This window comes from Arachis hypogaea, chromosome 18 (assembly GCF_003086295.3).
Source record: "Arachis hypogaea cultivar Tifrunner chromosome 18, arahy.Tifrunner.gnm2.J5K5, whole genome shotgun sequence".
Taxonomy (NCBI): domain Eukaryota; kingdom Viridiplantae; phylum Streptophyta; class Magnoliopsida; order Fabales; family Fabaceae; genus Arachis; species Arachis hypogaea.
In genome coordinates, this window is record NC_092053.1 from 7,782,331 (window position 1) to 7,805,690 (window position 23,360).

A 23,360-nucleotide genomic window follows, 5' to 3' on the forward strand; every position below is an offset into this window, starting at 1 on the left:
CTAAATAAATCCTATATATTTTTCGTTTTCAGGTTCCTGAAAGATCACGCAATGACATCAATAACTTTTGGAAGAAAAGAATGAGGAAGCGCCCAAGAGAATGGTTACAGGAAGATCCTCCACAAATGCTTAAACAAGCACGACACTTTTCTTCATCAGCTTCATCATCGTCATTTAATTCGGTCTTAGCTTCATGTTACCCTAAAAATGATCTTAGTAGTGTTGAACAACCGCCAAATATTTCTGCTGCAAATCCTCCACAAAATCATAATCAGAAACAACCTAATCAAACTTCTTCTTCTTCGTACACCAATTATAATGCAAGCTTTGTATTGCCATTAGCTCCTATGTCTCCTTGTTATAGAGCATCATCAACATCATCGTTACCTCAATGTAAAACTGGTGGTTTATTGAATGATGTGGTGATGGAGGGTAATGCTCTTTGTCCCAAGGGAAAGTCAAACATGGATGCAACCATTGTTATTGGTAAGGAGGAAGAAGAATTAGCTGATAAGAGAAAAATTATTGAAGAGCCACCATTGCCACCAGTTGGAACCAATAAAGAGGAAGAAGCAGCCACCATTATTGCAACTCAAAGCTCTATTGATCCAAGCTCTCCTCATCAATTGATTTCAACAGGTGAAATTAAACTAGCTTAATTATGTTTCATGAGTTTGATTATTATGATTGATAATTCATGCTTGTGTGTTATATTGTATACAGAGAAGAATGATAATGGAAGTTGTAATAATAACAAGGAGGCATTGAATAATTCCATGCACCAACAAGTGGACGATGAAACGCTTAGCATACTTAAAAATACTCCACTATATTCGCCAGTGCATAAGTGGTACGAAATTGATGATGACAAGGACTTTCCTGATGATGATGATGGAGATTGGTATGTTAGTAACCTATGGAATTTTGATTGATTGTAATAACTAAAGAAATCCTAGATGTGTTCATTCATATATTTAGAACATATAGAGATTCAATATGGAATGTTAGGATTATAAGTTAGGGAAGCAGAAGAACACACTGCAATTTGAAACTGTATAGGTTAGGGCAATCAAATTTATTGAGTTTTTCTTTTCTTTTCTTTTCTTTTTTTTTTTAAATTTTTGGTGCCCTTAGCAAATGTCATGACTTAGCTTGTTAATATATATATATAGTACTTAAAATAAAATTCTCAAACACAATATATATTATAAAACAAATTTTAGGATTAGCTATATATCTTGTGCCATAACAAAAACATATTTTAAAAATATAATAATATTTTTTATTTACTCAATAATACATTAAAAATTAAAATATTTTATATTTTTTATAATTATTAATAAAACATTTTTATAATATTTTTAAAATGTATTTTTAAATCACATGTTAACCATACCCAAAGATTTAATTAATAAAAGATGCGGCAAAAATATTAAAATTTTTTGAATTAACACCTTTTTTGGGTACATAGAAGTAATAAATAAATAATATTATTAGAGTTCATAGTTTGTGAACGAAAAACGAGTCATAACCTTTTTTTTATTTTATATTTTTTAATTAGTGTTGAAATAAATAAATAATTTTAATGTAATAAATATGTAATTCAGGAATCAGATTAATTATATATGTATACAATTAATTTAGGGTTACTTGTAGGATTTTTTTAAAATAAATAATTTCATTATTTTAATTATCAAAATAAATAATTTATAATATATTTATTAACTTACACTACATTTATTTATTTTATTTACAATGTAAACAAAATATATGTATTTATAAATAATTAAATATAATTTTTAAAAATAATAAAAAATATTAATAATTTAAATTGGACTAAACTCTTTAAAATAAAATTTTTTAAATAATAAAAAAATAGACGATTTTAAATAATAGAAAAGATGAACAGTCTATTTCAAATAATAAAAAAAATGGACGATTTAGAAAATAAGTAAAAACACACATGAGTTAAACTGCCCACTATTAATACGATTATCCTTTTTCTGGTTTATGGTATAAGAGTACATAAAAATTTGAAATATAATTTAAAAAGTCTTATCTAAAAAGAACTCAATAGAGATGAATCACATTATAACAAACTTTGTATAACCAACTTAAATAGATTAATTGGGTCATCAAATAAATCACGTATATTTAATTATATTTCAATTTTTTATGTATTCTCATGCAACAAACGAAATTTAAAATATATATAATTTAAATTTAAAAATTAATACTCTTAGAATACATAAAGAATTTAAAAGTTTTGTCAGTTAAAAATTACATCTTAATTAAAAATTTAATAAACAAATTATATCTCAGTTAAAAATTTAAAATATTATTTGAATTGATTTAATGTAAATCCTAAAAAAATTCTCAGTGGATGAAAGTGAGTGAGTGGAAGAAACAATAGTATTAACAGTGGGCAACTTATCTATCCTATTATTTAAAATCGTCCCTCTTTCTTATTATTTAAAATATTTAATTTTTAAGAGTTTGTTTCAATTTAAATTATTAATATTTTTATATTTTTAAAAATTATATTTAATTATTTATAAATACATATATGTAAAATTATTTGGTTTACAGTATAAACAAATAAATAAATATGATGTAAATTGGTAAATTCACTACAAATAATTTATTTTTGATAATTAAAATAATTAAATTATTTATTTAAAAAATCCCTTACTTGAATCTATTAAAATATAAATAAAATAAAAATAATTTTTTTAATTAAAATAATTATTAAAAAATTTTAAAATTTATTGTACTTTATTATAAATATTTTTTCATATTATAAATATTTTAAAAATTTAGATATTATTATAAGAATTGAATTTAGTACATTGTATATAAATATTTTTTAAAAGAAAATTAATTTTTTTAAATTTTTTTATTTTAGTAAAAAATTATAAGATAGCGTTTGTTTTGAGGTACTAGGTCGAAGACTGAAAGACTGGAACTCGATCAATATCATGTTTGTTGGCTTAGAGACTAGTACTAAAATTTCAATCTCTATCTTTAAAATTTCAGTACCTCCAAAAATGTGTAGACAGATGAAACTGAAATTTTTGAGAAGAAAACTGACATTTTAATAACATTTTATATCTAAAATACCTCTATTTCAATTAATTAATTCCTACTTTACTCTGTGTACAAATTAAATTAGAGTTTCATTTTTATTCTATTTTTTATCTTCCACTTTATACCAAATACAATACTAAGATTTATTTCAATTTTTATTTCTCAATTTCAATTTTTCAAACTATGTCTATCTTCCAAACACTACTTAATAAACTACCGGCCACGTTCAAATCAGTTAAAGATAAAGTTTGAACTGGCTTAATCTATTTTCATCTCAACATGTATAAGATTATAAATGTTAAATTAAATAAATAATTTTATATTATTATCTTTTTAGTATTTTTTAAAATTAAATTGTAAGGATTGTAACAATAAAAAAAATTGCAAAAGTAGTCAAATTCTTGCTAATTTGTTTTGTCCTCGTTAATTAGTTTTTGACTTTGTGTGAAACGTTGATTTTGTACTAAATACCACTAGAAATAATATTTTTCAGCGATATTTTTTCCTGTGAAAGTATGTTGTTGATGGCAATTAGAAATTTATCCCAACAAAAAAAATATTATCGCATGTTGTGATAAAAAAATTTCGTTGCAAAAATATTTTTAGTCAACGTCAATCAATTTTTAAAAAGTTATTTTATTTAGTTTAAATTATTATTCTAAACTTTAAATTATAAAATTTTAATTTTAAATTTTAAATTATAAATCCTAAAATAAAGTTGACTAGTATTAATTAGTTAAAACTTAAAAGTTAATTTTCTATATTTTTTGCATATTAAATTCTTAATTTTTTTTAAGAAAAGAAATTGTACAAAATGCAATATTTTTTTCAATTTGTTCTTTCTCCTTATCAATTAGGTTTTGACTTTTGTGAATCATTGAATATTTTAAAGTTTTAAGAATCGGACATTCGGACCAATTATTAAACCGTTTTACTTACTGATTTATTAATTTATTAGTCCAACCGATCCAACCGTGATTCAACAAAAAAAATCGTTTTAAAATAAAATAAAAAAATAAATTATAAAGCAACTCTTATCAACACAATAAAAAACAATCAATAAATCATCAACACAATAAAAATTATACAACATGTTTATTGTTATAATATAAAATTACAAAACATGTTTGTTTAATAGTTAATACATTGATAATATCAATCCTTTAACTTCTAAAACATAAATTTCAAGAGACTTGTTAAGAAGCTTCTATTTTATTACCATACTTCCTAAAAGTGTTTTGTCTATTGGCATGTTATTTATTATTATGACGACTGCCTCCATTACCAGTTCATTGTGCCGATGGTTTTCAATGCTATAAGCTACTCCACTCCCAACTTTGAGCTGCTCTTTAGAGGTGGCAAAACGGGTCGAGCCCGTCGGGCCGATCCACTAAACCCGCTAAAAAAGGCGGGTCGGGCTAGGATTTGGAGCCCACCAAATTGGCAGATTTTGGCGGCGCGGGGCGGGCCAGTCCGCTGGGTCGAATTTTTTATTTTTATTTTTTTATTAAATAAAAGAGTGATTACTATTATAAAATTAATAATTATAGAATTTTTAAACACTTTTTTTTCATTTTTTGTTTTTATTCTTCTTTTAGTTATTAACTTTATTTATTTTATTTTACAATTTTGTATATATGTTCAAATTATGTGACTTATTTTTTAAAATAAAGATGATTCTATTGACAAATATTATTTTGAACAATTTTATTGAAGTTAAAAATTTTTAAAAAATAGTAAAAAAATTATATTATAATTTCACTTTTTTTATTTGTATTTGATTTTTTAATTATTATTTTTTGGTTAATTTTAATGAATTTTATTTTTCAAAAAAAAAAGAGTCAAGCAGGCTAGCCCGCCAATCCGCCATAAAGCGGGGTGGGCTAGCATTTTAAACCCATTTTAGTTGGCGGGGCAGGCCGGTCCGCCCTGTTTATGGGGCGGGCCTAAGCGGGGCGGGTTGGGGCGGGCCGGCCCGCTTTGCCACCCCTACTGCTCCCTAATAAAGTTTCAAGTAGATAATTCAAAAACATATTAATACTATAGCTCAAAACATATTAAAGCTTGAGGTGTATGCATGTATTAAGTGAAATCAAAGCAAAAATAACCAAGAGAAAAACAATTTATTATTTGAATTTAAAAGAGAAACTGCAAACATAACATTTGTTTGTCTAGGATGTGAAGAAATCAAAAATCAATTTTGATTTCTCTACACATTAAAAAGATGACAATGCAAGTTGATAAATATAAACTAGAAGGTTTATTAGTTACAAATTTGATACAATATGGCATGTCTAGGTTAATAGCGTACAAAATCAAGAGACAGGAATCAAGCATTCATTCCTACTGCACAACAAGAATCTTCGGTCTCAAAAGATGAGACTTTTCTATGAGATGAGTATTTCTTAACTGCTTAATTATGTTTGGTTTGGTCATAACTACTCACAAAAACTCTAATTAGCAACACAAAAATCAAATAATTTCACATTCAGAAATCAAGAACAATTAGCCCCAAAAAAAAAAAAAACAAAAATAGCAGCAACAGCATAATAAGACAAAATTAATGATTTTACATTTAGAAATCTAGAACAATCAGCAACACAATGACAAAAAGATAGCAGAAGAACCAAAGCTAATCAATAATCACAACACTTACAAAACAACAGCATAGCAGAACCAAACAAAGAAATAAATTTATCACATCAAAAGTTACCAAAACACACAAAGAAATTAAAAGAAGAAAGGTACAAACCCTAGGATAGAGGACACGGCGTGACTGAGGGTCGCAGACGATAAGGATCGCGGCAAGTAGGACGGCTGAGAAGCAGATGACGACTTGACCGAGAGGAGGAGGAAACGACGGTGCTTGCAATGATTCTTCCTCTATTTGAGCGCGACGGCGAGCGGCGAGACAACGACGAGCAGGGAGACGACAGCGAGCAGCTCCAACCCTCAACCAGAGAAGCCACAGGACGATGGGGATGACGTGTTGAGCTACAAGAGGGGCTGGGTTCAGGACAGCGGGAAAGAAGAAGTCGCGGAGGCGCCGACAACAACGGATAACGGCAATAGAACCCTAATTTTTGAACTTTGAAGATTTGCTTTTCTGATTCTGATTCTAAATGAATAACGAAAGGGGAAGGGTGTTGGGGGAAGGGGGTTGACGTGTTACGCTTTCGGTGTTGTTTTTAATCAAAACGGCGTCGTTTATAAGAACCGGTCGATTCACGGTCCAGTCCAACCGGCTAATAACTGTCCAATTCAATAATTTTCAAATGGTTTTTATTCTAACAGTTTTAAATACTAGATCAGACCGTTTATATTGCCGGTTTTTGATTTAACCAATTCGATCAGCCGATTCGATCCGATTTTCAGAACCATGGAATATTTACGAATGATGAGTTATTAAATTATGGTTGAAGTTTTTAATAATAATTGTATTGTATCAATATTATTCAGTATTGAATAATATATAAGTTTTAATCTATATAATTTTATTCAATATATTTTAACGTTCCTTGCTTGAGTTATAAAGTACAAGCTAAGTATTAATATTATTCATGTAAAAAAAATAAGAAAAATAAAATATTAAAAATTATAATTAATAAATAGCAAATATTAATTTGGTGAGAGAAAAGGATCAATACATAGAGTAATAAAAAATCAATTTAGGTTGATTGATTGATTAATTCATTTGCTTGTTTAAATGTCGGAAGTTTAAATTTCGTCTTGTATATATAATAACTTATTGACTTAATTTTAAATTTATGATAAATTAGTTCTTATTTTATGTGACTAAGATATTATGGACAATAAAAAAAATTATAAAATAATAAAAATAAATAAATTAGTGTAACTTATTAAAAAGGTGAACAAAATAAAGCATGTTTAAAATAAATACTCAATTTAATTTCTATTTATTTTTACAAAAGACAACTTAACTCTTTTATGAAAAAATAAAATATATTAGCCTTCGCAATGACATTATTATTTTGAAAAGATACGGATAATTTGTTTAAAAAGATAACTTAACTCTTTTATGAAAAAATAAAATGTATTAGCCTTAGCAGTGACATTATTATTTTAAAAAGATGCCGATAATTTATTTAAATTAAAGTAAAAATTTATATACAATTTTAAATGAAGTTAATATTTCACATAAAATTAATAATTATTAAATAATTTAAATAATTTGACTAAATTTTTGTTTAATAATTTTTAATTATTAATTTCACATAAAATTAACCTCACTTAAATTTTCAAGTAAAATTAATACATGTATATATCTTGTATTGCTTCGTGGTCTTAGCAATAATAGCGTGTACATCATAGCTTTATCGATAAGACTAAGAAAATTCTTCAGAGAACAACTTAATTACTTAAATTCCGCTCGCGCATGACGCATCCGCATTTGCGTTTTTTAGAGGAGAATATCGGCCGAATCGGATTTAATTAAATTTGCATTTGGCTCAAGAGATTATTAATTTATTTTGATATGATTTAAAAAGCAATTTAAAATAAATTGGATTAATTTGATGTAAAATTTGCATACTAAATTTATAAATTTTATATATTAAAATAATAAAATTTTATTTTTAAAAATTAAATTTTGTAAATATTATATTATATTTATATTAAAATAAATTATTTAAAACAAAAATAATAGTGTATAATATAAATTTTATATATTAAAATGATAAAATTTTAAAAATTAAATTTAATAACTATTATATTATATTTATATTAAAATAAATTATTTAAAATAAAAATAATACTGTATAATATAAAAAATATTAATTAAAATATAAAAATATAATATGACATTACTAATTTTATTTTAAAATATATATTTATTATAAGAAATAACTTTCAGCATAAAAGCTCATATTTAATCGGGGACACTGCTCATATCTTAATCTAAAAATACAAAGTCAGGTCCGCTAAGCATAAAGGTCCACCAAAGACCCCTTTTTTACCTGATCTCGTCAGAAATTAAACGCGACGAGCACGGCCAGTTTTACTCATCCAAATAAGTAACTGCCTTCTCAAGTCTCTTTTACTATCATTATCACTTATAAAAGATAGATTTTAACAAACTCTCAAAATAAAAGAAATGGTTATCCACCTATAAAGATGGAAGTACTCAAAAAATATGGTTATCAACTCTATTATAAATACACTGATACTCCTCATATATGGACATTCTAATATACTTAAAATTTGCTAAAAGTTCTTGCTGACTTAAGTATCGAAGTTTTTTGCAAATATCATCCCCCACCTCTTCATAAAAAATTTGGATGGCGGTACTTTGACACAAGAACAAGTCGGATGCTGTCTCATAAGGAGTCTGAACCTTACGTCCACATCCAAATCATTATTTTAGGTAATTCTCATAACAACATGTATAAATTTGTGCTAGAAAGGAGACGAGTTCTGTGACTATTAATAGGAGTGATATCAGTGTTATGTTGGTGAAAATATTGTGATTAAATGTAGGTGAATACATTAATTAACTCATATGCAATTAGTTAATAGTTTGACCCATTCATGTCATACGAGCTGAAAGTCTTTTCTGAATTTGTAAAGCTACCAACAATGTAAAACCATGATTACACAATTTTGCAAGCTTTTTATAATAAATTTCAGATTTATTACAAGAACAATTATTTGGAGAACACAATTCTTTTAGATTATTGGTAAGGAAATGACTGACATTTAATTGGAGGGTTAATTTTGTTGGACTTAGTCACAAAATGATAATAAATATTTATGGAAGACTGATACAAGAAAAAAAATATGAAAGACACCTTATTCATTAGAGGACTGAAAATTTTAATTTGTTATTATTATTAGTAGTAGTAGTAATACTGGATAACACAATCAATAATAGTTTGCAGATCTAACTTCTCTCCAAGTTATTTTCTTGAAATCAAAATTCCTCAAAATTCTATCCAATACTAACACATAGACTAATATGTTTGGATGTGGATGTGGATGTGGATGTGGACTATTAAGAAGTGTATTGCAAAGATTTTTCGACTAACTATCATATAAGAGTTCAGTTACTGAATTTTTGCCAAAAACGACATCGGTAATAAAAAACCCATTTATCACATTTTTGTCAAGAAAATATATTAGTGACAAAAAGCCCAATAAAATTATTTAATTATTTTCCTGCTAATTATTGAACATAGTTGTGATCTCTGTATTGAAAATACGAAATTACATTACTGCTTTAGCGGTGGGAATTCATCTACAGCCAAGGATTTATTTAAAAATTTTTAAAAGGTTTGTAGATGAGAATAGATTAATAGATGTTGATTTTAAAGGTAACAAGTTTACATGATTTAGTAATCCAAAAAATAATTTTATTACTAAAAAAAATTAGATAGGGTGTTAGTAAACTGGAAATGGATGTAAATATTTCAGAACGTTATTTTAAAAGCTTCTCCAACTATAAGTTTGGATCACTACACTTTACTTCTTGAAACACAACCGCTGATTCGTATAAGAAAGGATTTTAGGTTTGAGGTTTTTTGGACGAAACATGAAGAATACAAAGAGGTGATCAAGCAGAGTTGGCTTTTGGATGACGGAAATAGAAATTGTTGGAATCAGTTTATAAGGAAGAGAAATAGATGCAAGAAGGAACTGATAGAGTGGAGTAGAAGAAAGTTTAAGAGAGCAGATAAAGAAATTGAAAGAAAAAAAAATAGAGTTACAATACATTCAGAAATCGGATATGTTAGAAAGAGATAAGAGGCGAGAGTATGAACTGAAAAGGCAAACTCTGAACTATGAAAACAGGAAGAGAAGTATTGGGGACAAAGATCAAGACTGAAATGGTTAAAATGGGGAGATAAAAATACAGTCTTTTTTCATGCAACTATAATTCAGAGAAGGAATAGGAATAGAATAGAAAAATTAAGAAATGAGTTAAGACAGTGGATTCAAGGAGAGAAAAATGTGATGAGGTTACTGAAAAGACATTTCACCAAGTTGTTTACCTCTACTGGAGTTAGAAATTTGGAGGACTGCATAAGAGAAATACTTAGGAGAGTTACTAAGGAGATGAACGAGGAGCTTATGGGAAGGATCAATGAGAAGGAAATTAAGGAAGCGGCCTTTAGTATGGGCGGTTTAAAGACTCCGGATCCAAATGGTTTAAATGGGTTATTTTTTCAAAAACATTTGGATATTTTGAGTAAGAAAGTGTGTGAAATTGTTAAACAAATTTTTGAAGAAGGCATCATACCAGAAGATTTAGGTGAGACAACCGTTGTTTTGATTCCCAAAATTAGTCAACCAGAAAGTTTAAATCATCTTAGACCCATAAGCTGTTACAATTTTGTGTACAAGATTATAACGAGGGTTTTGGTGGGAAGGTTAAGGAGAGTGTTAGATGCTATCATATCTCCAGTTCAAAGTGCTTTTGTAAAAGGAAGACTCGTATAGGATAATATAGTAATAGTACAAGAAGCCTTTCACAAATTAAACAAAAAAGAAAGGCTTGGAAGCAATGACATAGTCATTAAATTAGACGAGAATAAAGCGTATGATAGACTAGAATGGAATATTTTGGAAAGAGTTTTAGAAGAGTTCGGTTTTAGTAATGAGTGGGTGAAGTTGATGATGAGTTGTGTGAAAAGTGTTAGTTATAGGTTCAAAATAAATGGAAAATTGTCTAGTAAGATCAGTCCCCAAAGAGGACTTAGACAAGGAGATCCTCTATCATCCTATCTCTTTATTTTAGTTACTGAGAGCTTTACTATTCTCATGGAAAATGCGGCAAGGGATAATCTAATTTCACGAATTAGATTAGCTCCCACAGCTCCAGTTATTACTCATTTATTATTTGTTGATGATTATATTATTTTTGCAGGGACGCAAGAAGAGGAGGTTTATTAGCTCATTCAGATAATTAACAAATATACAAAGGCATCAAGTCAAAGAATCAACACTGAGAAATCTGGGTTGATTGTTGGAAGTCAGGTATCTATTCAGAGCAGGGTGAACATAGAAGAGATCACTGGCATGGCGACATGGAAACTAAGGCTGCCAGCGAGTTGGGAAAGATCAAAGAAAAGAGCATTGGAGTGGATAAAGGAGAAGATGCTTGACAAAATGCAAGGATGGAAGAAAAAATTATTAAATCAAGCTGGAAAGGAGGTATTGATAAAGGAAGTTGACGAGTTTGGAAAATTCTAAGTTAATATTAGTAATGACTAAACATTATTAATATAATTATTTACAAAATTATTAATTTGATCTTAATTCATACTTGTTTAATTAATAATTTTGTTGGTGCAGATTTTGCTATTGGGCCAAAAAAATAGCAAGCCCAAGATGTTGGAAGTGAATCAGCCTTGGTTATAAAAATTGTTAAATATTGTGGCTGAAGCAATATTTTGATTATTGGGTCAGATTGATTTAAGTAAGCCCAATTAAAACTAACATTCAGCATTGATACAAAATTCCTTTGATCCTTATGGCTGAATTGTTGTTATGTTATTTGGGCCATTCAATCATTACTATGAGCCCAAATTATTTTGCTTGCTTGGTCCGAAACCAATTGAGAGAGAAAGCAAATATTTTTGCTTCATGCTTCCAACAGATCCCATTTTCATCATGTGGTGGATTTCAAAATTTTCTTTGCTTGAGTTAATTACCTTGGAAACATGAAAGAGAAAATGTCAAAGTGATTTGATGGCATTAAGTGTAGCTTACACGCTACTACACAAAGCATGGAGAGTTGCACCTAATTAATTTATTTGTGATAACATTCATAGCTTTGCTTTTTTCTTTCTTCTTTCTCTACACCTTCTTCTCTTTCGGTCATTTCAAAACAGAGAAAGCATGGAAACTAAAGCTAGCTACCGAAAAGAAGAAAAAGCAAGCAACAAGACCATTGTAATGATGGCAAGAAAAAGAAAACAAAAAGTATATTGTAGCTAAGATCTTCAACCAAGAAAGGTAAGATTTGGTGAAGAGATCTCAGCCTCTCCATACCAAAAATGGATGATGAAGATTTCAGTCAGTAGAGGAAGATCCTTGGAAGGATGGCTTGTCTCTGATTTTGCTCAACCACCACAGGAGGTTGCTACAGTGGCTACGTGATGGAGGAGGCAGAAGTTGGAGCAGATGAAGCTATCATCATCATAACTCATCAAGGGCTATGAATCCGTCTTGGAGAGCAAGGCAAGATGGAAGGCTCAGATTGATGAAGATTGGTGACCAAGGAAGGACTAGAGGTAATTGCATGTTGGGTTTTGCATTTGGTTATCTCTCCTCTCTCTGTGGCCGAACCGGTTTACATGAAGAAGAAGAAGATTAGCTTGGTTCATTTGGTTTCAACCGCGGAGGCTTTCCCCTCTATATAAGGGTGAATAGCCAGGGCTTGAAGTAAGGAGTGAGAGTGCAAGGCACAAGGTTCTCATAGCTATCTAAGCTAATAGAATTTCTTCTCCTTCAATGTTTTCTATTTTTAATTTTTCTATTTAATTTTGTCTGTCTTGAGTCTCATGGAAAAAGGCAAACAGTGAGATTTGTATGAAAAAGCCATAGAGCGGAAAAAGGCAAAGAGTGAAAAATTAAAATAAAAAGCCATAGATGTCCTTAGAGGTCCTTTGTACATTTGTGTTGTGTTTCATGATTCTGTGGGAATCCCCTTGCAAGTTGGGTTAGCACTTAGCAGTTGAAAGCTTGGCAGTAACCAAGTCAAGTTCAGGATTGGGGTTTAGATTCTGGACTTGTCCCGAATAGGAATGGTAGTTCCTAGGGAGAATTGGTGATTGTAATCAAGAATGATTATAGTGAAATTCCATCATCATTGTGATGGAGACTGGATGTAGGATGCATTGTACTTAGCAGCTGAACCAGGATATATCTGGGTGTAATTTTCTCTCTCTTCTACTCCATTTCTGAATTCTGCTGCACAGGAGATAAAACTGAAAAATATCTCGTGCCGGGTCACGAGATAAAAAAAAAAAAGTCTCGTGGCTGGGTACGAGACAAAAATCAAAAAGTCTCCAGAAAGTGTCTCAAAGGCTAGCAAGTGTTTTTAAGTGAAAAAAGGGGCTAAGATTCAACCCCCCTTCTCTTAGCCACTGAAAACCATCAATTGGTATCAGAGCTTGGTCTCAAAGAGATCAAGCTTTGCAGCTTGGAGAAAAGATCCAAATGGCAGAAAACAGTGGCTCAACTCTGGTGTCCTACAATCTGACAGAAGGACAGTCAAGCAACAGACCTCCTCTTTTCAATGGGAAAAACTACACCTATTGGAAGGAGAGAATGAAGATCTTTGTGCAAGCAGTGGATTACAGACTCTGAAAAATTATCTTGGAGGGTCCTCAGTTTCCAACCACTACAAGTGCTAAAGGAGTGATCTCACTTAAACCGGAAGCCAGCTGGACCGAAGAAGACAGAAAGAAGGTGGAGCTCAATGCCAAGGCTATCAACTTGCTCAACTGTGCTGTCAGCTTCGAGAAATACCGACGGGTATCACGATGCACAACGGCAAAGAAAATCTGGGACAAACTTCAAATCACTCATGAAGGAACCACCATAGTAAAGAAGACAAGGATAGACATGTTGAACAGAGAATATGAAATGTTCTCAATGAAGGAAGGAGAATAAATAGATGAAATGTTTGAAAGATTCAACATTATCATTGTTGGCTTGGATGCTATGGGAATTACATATCCTGATTATGTGCTTGTGAGGAGAGTTCTAAGATGTCTTACTAAAGAGTGGAAAACAAAATCTTTAATCATATCTGAGAGTAGTGGTCTAGATTCCATGACATAGGATGACTTGAGAGGAAACCTACTTGCTTTTGAAAATACTTATTTGAAAAAAGATTCAAAAAAGAAAGGAATTGCTTTTACTTCTGTTACTAACCCCCTGGATGATGAATCCAGTGATAATTCCTCTGAAAATGAATTTGTGTTGTTTGCCAAAAAATTTAGGAAAATGGTGAAGTTCAAGGAGAGAAGCAAGGGAAGCAGCTCTAGGAAACAAATGAAAGATCTCAGCAAGGTGACATGTTACAACTGCAAAGAAACTGGGCATTTCAAGTCAGATTGCCCTAAGTTGAAGAAAGAAGAGAAGCCAAAGAAGGGAAAGAAGAAAGGGTTGATGGCTTCTTGGGAGGAAAACGATTCTGAAGATGATGAATCCGAAACCAAGTCTCAACCATGTCTTATGGCAGACCACGTTGAACAGGTCGTCATTTCTAACCCTGATACTGAAGCTCTTCATCTTATGATAGATCATCTCTAAAAAAATAAGATGCTTTTTGCTGGATAATCAAGATCTTGAACAACAAATCACCATTCTTAAAGCAGAAAAAGGTTTTCTCAAAGAAAAACTAAGGGAGGCCGAAACTGCTGTAAATCTTGTTGAAGAAAACAAGCAGTTAAAAGCCCAACTTAGGAGCTGTGAAAGTGATCATTTTGTTGTTGCATATGTAAATTGTTTTAAAGAAAATGAAGAGTTGCTTAAAGAGGTCAAAAGGTTTAAAAAAGACTTGGCCAAGTTCACTCAAAGTTCACTCAAACCAGCATTGAGACACAGAGTCATCCATCAGTAGCGCATAGGAGTATAATTGGGAATAGTGAGGAGCCAAAAAAGGAAGGAAGGAGGGGCTATGGAGGTGGTCACCGAGAGCTTCAACGCATGCCAGGAAGCACCGCGGGTGGAGAGGATTGGGGCTGTCACAACACTCGAGTAGGATCTTCTTCAATGCATCGGCAAATGCAGTCCAAGGATAATACAACCTCATGCAAATGGGCGACAGGTCGGATTCAATTCGAGGAATTACAAGGGTCGTCCATGGAGAACGAAAAACAGGCATCTCAAATCGGGGGAGGGCGGCAGCTGCGATTGGCGACATCAGAAGACTTATACAGGATGTTTCATTGAACTCGGGTTTAGGCTATTGGCGAGAGTAGAGGAACTGGGTCTTAACTCCATGCAACAATCTTCTTGAATCATGAGGAGAAGCTTCGGAAGCTTTGGTTTTTTCAGAGACAGTGAGCGTGGAGGAGAAGAATTGGGATCTAGGTGGGTTGGCGGGTTATTTTGGGGGTAAAGATGCGGGTCGGGTTCGGTTCTGGTTATGTGCGTCGGGTAGGCCAAGTCCAAAAAAAAACATTACTACTTTAGCATAGTTTTTGCTGTAGAAACAACACTCAAAGCAGACATTATCCCCTACGAAAAATATTTGTCTATCAAAGATTCTTCCAACACAAATATACATATATAGACATTTTCAGACCATCTACATACAAGATTTGACCTAATTTAAATAGTTAATTTTTCAAAATTAAACACATTATTTTGTTAATGATATTCTTAAACTAGTATTTTTACCCGTAATAACATTACAGGAATATAAATTTTTTAAATCTATGGTCTACTTTGTTGTGAAAATATAGATTATGCATGACACAAAAGATTTATAAAATCAAACTACTTTTACAAAAAAAAAAGGTCATAGGTTGACAAAAGTCTCTGGTTAAGAAGACCAAAAAATCTGTAGATAAAAAAATCAATTCAGTAAAGTCATAATATACAGAATCATATCAATTTGGGTTCAATTTCAACTAGCCAACAAAGACATCAAAGAGAAGAGGATTTACCGGTAAGAGGAAAAGTGGAAATAGGGAATAGAGATGTAACCAGAGTTGAGACACATGGTCATCCATCAGCAGCGCATGGGAGTATAATTGGGAACAGTGAGGAGCCAAAAATGGAAGGGACGAGAGGCTATGGAGGTGGTCACCGAGAGCTTCAGCGCATGCTGGGAAGCACCGCGGGAAGAGATGATCGGGGCTGTCACAACACTCAAGTAGGATCTTCTTCAATGCATCGGCAAATGCAGTCCAAGAATAATACAACCTCATGCAAATGGGCGACAGGTCGGATTCAATTTGAAGAATCACAAGGGGCATCCATGGAGAATGAAAAACAAGCGTCTCAAATCAAGGGAGGGCGGCAGCTGCGATTGGCGACATCGGGAGACTTATACAGATTGTTTCGTTGAACTCGAGTTTAGGCCATCGGCAAGAGTGAAGGAATTGGGTCTGAGTTCTATGCAACAATCTTCTTGAATTATGAGGAGAAGCTTCAGAAGCTTTGGTTTTTTCAAAGACAGTGAACGTGGAGGAGAAGAATTGGAATCTAGGTGAGTTGGCGGGTTATTTTAGAAGTAACGATGCGGGTTGAGTTCAATTCTGGTTGTGTGGGTCAGGTAGGCCAAGTCTAAAAAAATAAATATTACTGCTTTAGTATAATTTTTGCTGTAAAAATAACATTTAAAGTAGACATTGTTTTTTACCAAAAATATTTATCTATCAAAGATTCTTTCAACACAAATATATATATATATATATATATATATATATATATATATATATATATATATATATATAAGATTTGGCCTAATTTAAATAGTCAAATTTTTAAGATTAAACACATTATTTTGTTAATGATATTCTTAAATGTAACATGAAAATAAGTTTCTAAGATAAAATAATCATCTGCCCTAAATTTTGTTAAAAATGATTAGAAATATCCGACATGCACAGATGCACTAATAATGAGATTAAAAAGGAGGGGGAGGGGAGTTTTGAGAAAATAGGAGTAAATGGTAAACATCCACATTATTTTAATTTAAAGATAATAAATAAAAATTATTAGATAATTTAATTAAATTATTATTTAATAATTTTTAATTTTTATTTTTATATAAAAATATATTTATGAAAACTGAAAAAAGAAATAAAAAAAATTCTTTATTCAAATCTAAAAATAAAAACATTATAAATATATAAACTAAAAAATAAAAATGAAAACTAAACAAACCCCAAATTACTTATGAATTTTGTTAGGTAGACAATGACTTTTGTAAACAATGTGAATAATAAACTCTAAAATTGACTTAATAAAGTAAACAAATACTCCACCCCTAAATTACTTCCTAAACCCTAATATTAGGATAACCATCTACACACCTAGTAAATTGAACATCCAGTCATTGTTAAATGTGCATAAATAAATCGAATAAAAAAAATAGTCATCCAATTAAAAATAATCAACATAATCATCTGTATACCTATTGAATTGAACATTTGATATATTTGTTATTATTCACATTATTTAATATTTTTATTGTCTCTCTATACTTTTTCATTACTTATAATGTATAGAATTTCGAATATTATGAAAAGAATAATCTTTTCTAGCCAAAGGCTTATTAAATTAAATTACTAATAATGTAGAGAAATATGAATAATTTTATACCAAATGATAAGTAAATTATATGTGCCTAACATAAAAACTCAATATTTTTTTTCTTGTCGCATCCATTGATAATTCTTCAAAATAGCTTATAGATAATTAAACTACTTGTTCCACAATATTGAATAAATTCGATTGGTTACCTTATTTTATTATCAAACATATTATTCTTCATACAGTTTAAAATAAACAACGGACTATGAAAGAGTGGAGCTAGGGTTCAATATCTGATGCCCACATAATATCACGAACTCCATGTCATGCACATATTTTTTTGTCACTGTGCATTAAATTGGATAATGACTTTTCCAACATTAGAGCTTGTAAATAAGGAATTTAAGCTATCTAAAACGCTCTCAATACCAATGTTTATTTTATGCTTGGCCTTAACCTTGCCCTCTTTTATATATTTCTTCATCTCCTTAGCAAAATCATCAAAGCGATTAAAATGCGAACCAATCATAAAACCTTCCATTCTCACTTCCTTGCCTACCATATTCAGAAGATTCCTAACGCCATCTCTTTCAGTCCAAACCTGTAGAATACTAGTTAGTCACCAACAGAAAAAAACAATAAAATTAAGGGACCAAATTATAAAATAGAGAACTTGAAATTAAAGCCAAAATAATAAACTGAGGAGCCAAATTTTAAAATAAAAATCTTTAATTTTGTAGAAATTATAAATTTTTAGTCAATATGAAAATAATTAATTTTATTGTTGTGATAATAAATAATTAAGTGTTTGTGTAAAAAATTCTTTTAATATATTAATAATTTATAAAAATTAAATTTTATAAGTATAAGATAAATTTTTTAATTAGTGATGTTAATTGACCTTATTATATTGAGATATCATTCCACAAAGTGGTATCCTTGCATGCTTGTTGACATGGTTAAGAACAGCTTCAAGCATCTTCCCACCAACATTATCCACATAAACATCAATACCATCAGGAAAATACCTGAAAAAATTTAGGTGAACTGTAATAAGATTTGCCTATTGTGTGTGTATATGTATTCTCACTCTTCTTGGTGCATATAAAGTAATCAAATAAAGAGCTTAGTTAATAGTTGCAAATTAAGATGAATGAATTGCGAAAAAAGAAAATAAATTGAAAGGGAATAAAATTAAATCCGAGTATTACTACGTACTTGCTTAAAGCAGCATCAAAATCTGCTTCTTTATTGTAGTTGAATCCATCATCATACCCAAATTCCTCTTTCATTAGCTTCACCTGGAAATCATTCATTATTCAAAGATACATAATATAAGAATATATATATATATATATATATATATATATATTAATTATTAATTGAAATTTAATGAAATTATATAAAGTTGTCCATGTTAAAATATTTTGGTAAAATAAAAATGTGAAGAATGACATGGGGAGGCTACTAACAATCCCGATAAATTAATTAAATTAATAAATTATTTTGTAGATTACTGTAGCAATATAGAGTGAGTACTTTTTGATCGGATCCAGTGGTTCCAATGACCCTGCAACCCCTGAGCTTAGCCAATTGACCTGCAATCATTCCAACGCCACCTGAAGCCGCGGATATGAACACATTTGATCCTTCCTTTGCCTTCCCAATTACCTCTATACTCACCCATGCTGCAAATCCAGGTACCCCTAGGCAGCTTAGATAATCCGGTAATGAAATTCCATCACTCGCAGCATCAATTTTTGAAAAGATGTTAGTAGAGGAAATGACAGAATACTCGGCAAAAGGAAGATCTCCAAACACTAAAACGATGTCCCCCTCCTTATATTTACTGTCCTTTGACACTTTTACCCTCCCAATTCCAACTCCTCTAATCACCTGCACTGTATAATTCAACTGTTAGAAATATAATTATTTATATTATTTTTTTATCAGTTTAAATTTTTAGAACAAGTAATTCATGACATAATATTAAAATTTTATATTTAAAAGATTTAGAGTTTAATTCTTAATAAATTCTAAAAATAAAACGAAAAGCGTAAGACAAATAACAAAAAAACAAAATCTATACAAAAGAGAGTGTTAGATATATAATTATTTATGTTAACTCTTCTCATAGCAACAATTGTAACAATTAATATAATAATATTGAATCCTCACATATCATAGCAACTAATGGAAGAGTTTCAGGTATATTGAAAATTTTAGTGTTCTAATTGTTTTAACAGTTGATCTAAATTATAAAAAATATATATAATATATATTAATTAAAATCAACGGTTAAAACAATTTGAATACCGGTATTTCGAGTATACCTTCTGCAACTATATATAATAATAATAATAATAATAATAATAATAATAATAATAATACCTCGTTGAGCTGAAACTGAGGAAAGTAAAGGCCATCGAGGTTGTGAGGGCCAGTGAATGTGGTGCGTAAATAAGGGTCTATGGAGAGAAGCAGCGTTTCAATGGCAACATGGCCATCAGGAATTGAATGAGGTTCCAGTGAGAGACTCACTGTTCGGAGTTTCAGATGATCGGAATTTGGAACACCGTGAGGAGCATAACATGCCAAGTACCATTCTCTGTTTTCTACAGCCATGCTTTGTGGCGGTTATTGCAGATATCGCCAATGCTTGGTTTTAAATATGAGTTAGGACTTGAAGAGTATTATTAGAGAAAAAGATAAATCATATTCATTATGGTAAGGAAATATTCTCCGACCATAATTAATTGATATTTTCAAATTTCATGACCAGTATTAATAGCAAATCAAGAAGAATTCAGTGCTTTCTAATATTTTATCACATTGAGAATATCCACTCTTTGACTGCATTTACTTATTTACTATTTAAGAAATTTTTGGAGATTGACTATATCCCTCTCCTCGTTAGCTACTAACTGCTATGTCTTTTTTTAGGACTAAATTATTAATAATACCTTTAAAAATTTAATCGCTGACATAAATACTTTAATAAATAAATTGAAAATGATAAAAGTATTTTTACAAAATTTTAAGAGACTAGGTTTAGGTTTGGTAGAGAGTAATACTACAGTGAAAAGAAAAGTTGATTGAAGAGTATTTATTTATTTTATAATAAAAAAGAATATTAAAAAAATAAAAACATCATATTTTAAGTAGATTTTTATTTTTTCTAGATGTGTTTGGATAGAAAAAAATAAAAAATAAATAAATATTATAAAAAATAATTTTATTCTTGTATTATAAAATATATTGAAAAAGTGAAAGGATAATATTAAAATTAGAGAGAGAAAATAAATTTTGTCTTTTTTTTTTCCAATATTAGAAAGAAAAAATTTGGTAGATCTCACCAATTTTTCTATCATTTTTTTTCTAATTTTTTTTCTCAACCAAATAATAAAAAATAATTATTTTCATTTCTATTTCTTTTTCTTCCTTTTATTTTCTCTTCAAACAAATATAGTCTAAAAAAATTTTCCGCTTAAAGATATGAGCCTTTTTAAAATGAGTTTTGTTAACATGTATATAAGGACACAAGTTGAGATATTATTAATAAAAAATTTTAAATTTTTTATTTTAATAAATGCACAACAATTGATTTGAAAACTAAGTTTTGCATTTTTTTCTGTAACATTTTTTTTGTTAATAACTTTAAAAGGTACATATTAACTAAACTTTTTTTAAATTATCATGCATATACATTTTCTAAACTACCATTTATTTATTAAATCGTTTTAATTAATTAATATATATATATATATATATATATATATATATATATATAATATTTTTACCTTATTAGATTTTAGACCTATTTCAATTTTCAACCCAATTTTAATAGTTTATTTGTTAATAACTATTTTAATAGGGTTAAGACCAAGCCTATTAGATATTAATATATGTATTATATATTTTTGAAAAGAAATTAACAATATATTTATCTATAAGTATCATTACTTTACATGTTGAGAGAATAATTTCACCTAATTTTATTAGTGTTGTTATATTTGAGAAGTGATAACTGATATAACATTTCTTTCATGCAAATTTTAAGAGGTGGAGTCATGTATCCTTCTTTCATTGCTTAAACCTTGCTTTTGTGTACATACAAATGCAGATTTATAAATCAAGTGAAAAATCAAGACAAGTGTACGGATAAAATAATGTCGCATAAAAAAAGATTACATAATTAACATGAAAATGATTATTCCACCGTCTTCAGAAGTGAGTTTGAAACTATGCCTTAACTTGAACAATTACTTTTCCAATTTCCAACATTAGAGCTTGTGAATAATATCATATGTTAATTAAGGTGCTAATAATAACAATAATAATGTATGTAACATACAACAGTGAATAATGATTGACCTTTTTATATTGAGATATCATGCCACAAAGTGGTACATGGATATGTTTAGGGGAAAATAAAAACAAAAATAATTCGCTAGAAGGAGGGCTTGAACCTCCGACCTTGTGGTTAACAGCCACACGCTCTAACCAACTGAGCTATTCCAGCAGCTGAGAAGTAAAATCTAAATTTAAATATAAATATAAATATATACATATATCTTTCTTCTGGTAACAAGTAGTTATGCTACTACAATTTAACAGTTTGTTTAACTTTTATTGTTTGATAGTTTAAATTTCTGTTATGTTGTTATTGTATAGATATTAAATCCTTTTAACCTAAGGAATAAGGATTAGTCCCCTTCTTTTTTGTCATAAAACCTTTCACCTTATTCTCTCAAGAATTAAAACCAAAGTATGATAGAGAAATATGAGCACCTATACTAAGATATAGTATAAGGATCAAAATAAAAATGTGGTGCAACTGAAAAAGAAAAAGGTGAAAATATTTAAACCCCAAACCCTAGGTACATGGAGAATTGTATATACAATCTCAAACTATTTAATAATTTCTCAAATTTTAGAATTTTTTATAAGGGCAATGTATATTTTACCTTACCTTAAATTCTTAGGCAATAAAATGTTATGTTTTGCTTTTTTTTTTGGATAATCAGTTAAACTCAAATGTGATCTATTAATTTAAGTTTTTCAGTAAATTTTTTTATATCATACTATCATGAGTCCCAATTAAAAGTAATGAAACCTCCATTTACGTAATAATGCCCCCACTATTTTAATATTTTAGCATTAGACTAGAGAAACTACATGGCTGAATACAAGGAACCAGTGTCAAGAAAAAAAGAGAATAAAGTATATTTTTTGTTTCTAAAATTTGTTAATTTTTTTTTAAAAGTTTTAGAAAAGAATAAAATATACTTTTTGCCCCTAAAATTTGCTAAAAATTTGCTAAAAGGAGCAGAGACCTTCATCAAAGGCGAGGAGCAGACAACGTGGATGACAAACAGAAAAACGCTTTCGAGACGAGAGACGGAGATGAGTGCATTGAAACTTACGCAGCCACATCCACTGATTGTCGAAAAGGCAGCCACAGTGAGACGTCGAGGTAGTGCCGTTCTGATCAAGGGGTTCTAATGAGGTAGGCTACCATTTTCATTTTGAAAATGCAATGTTTGAATGATTAGGGTTTAGAGTTTTTTATTGCTCTTGATTGCTGTTTAGGGTTTTATTGTAGTGAAGGATTGAGAGTTTCGGTTGACAATGTTTTGTTTTTGTGAAACTGTCATACTTGCATGTTCTGTTTTATTGAATAATTAGTTATTCTGTTATGAAAATTTTTTTATGATGATTGGAATGGATGATTTTTAGTATTAGGGTTCATCACAGGGATAGATTTTGTTGTGATATAGGTAAAATCGAGTATGTTGATGGTGAGGTGACAACAGTTGACTAGTGTGATAGAGATAGATGGAGTGTTATGGAGACTTATGATGTGGTTGAAAAACTTGGGTACATTGTTGAGAACATTGAGATACTATGGTATAAAGATACTGAGTTAGGATTAGAAGGGTTGAAGATATTGAGAGGTGATGAAGAAGCAATAGAAATGACAAATATAAATATAAATTACCAAAAAAAGGCAAGGTTGATTTGTATATAGTGCATAA

The 23,360-nt window shown here is 29.8% G+C and overlaps 1 protein-coding gene and 1 non-coding gene across 2 annotated transcripts; both read right to left on the bottom strand.

The window, feature by feature from the left end:
- Positions 1–17,586: 17,586 nt before the first annotated feature.
- LOC112769500 (2-alkenal reductase (NADP(+)-dependent)) lies at positions 17,587–19,947 on the bottom strand. Its single transcript, XM_025814009.3, has 5 exons — positions 19,714–19,947; positions 18,862–19,218; positions 18,541–18,623; positions 18,224–18,350; positions 17,587–17,923 (listed from the first exon to the last, which is right to left on the bottom strand). The coding sequence occupies exons 1-5, from the start codon at positions 19,945–19,947 to the stop codon at positions 17,666–17,668; spliced, it is 1,059 nt and encodes a 352-aa protein (XP_025669794.1). The 3' UTR covers positions 17,587–17,665.
- A 1,823-nt stretch (positions 19,948–21,770) lies between these two features.
- Positions 21,771–21,844, bottom strand: TRNAN-GUU (transfer RNA asparagine (anticodon GUU)). Its single transcript has one exon. It is a non-coding gene; the product is annotated as a tRNA-Asn (tRNA).
- Positions 21,845–23,360: the final 1,516 nt, after the last annotated feature.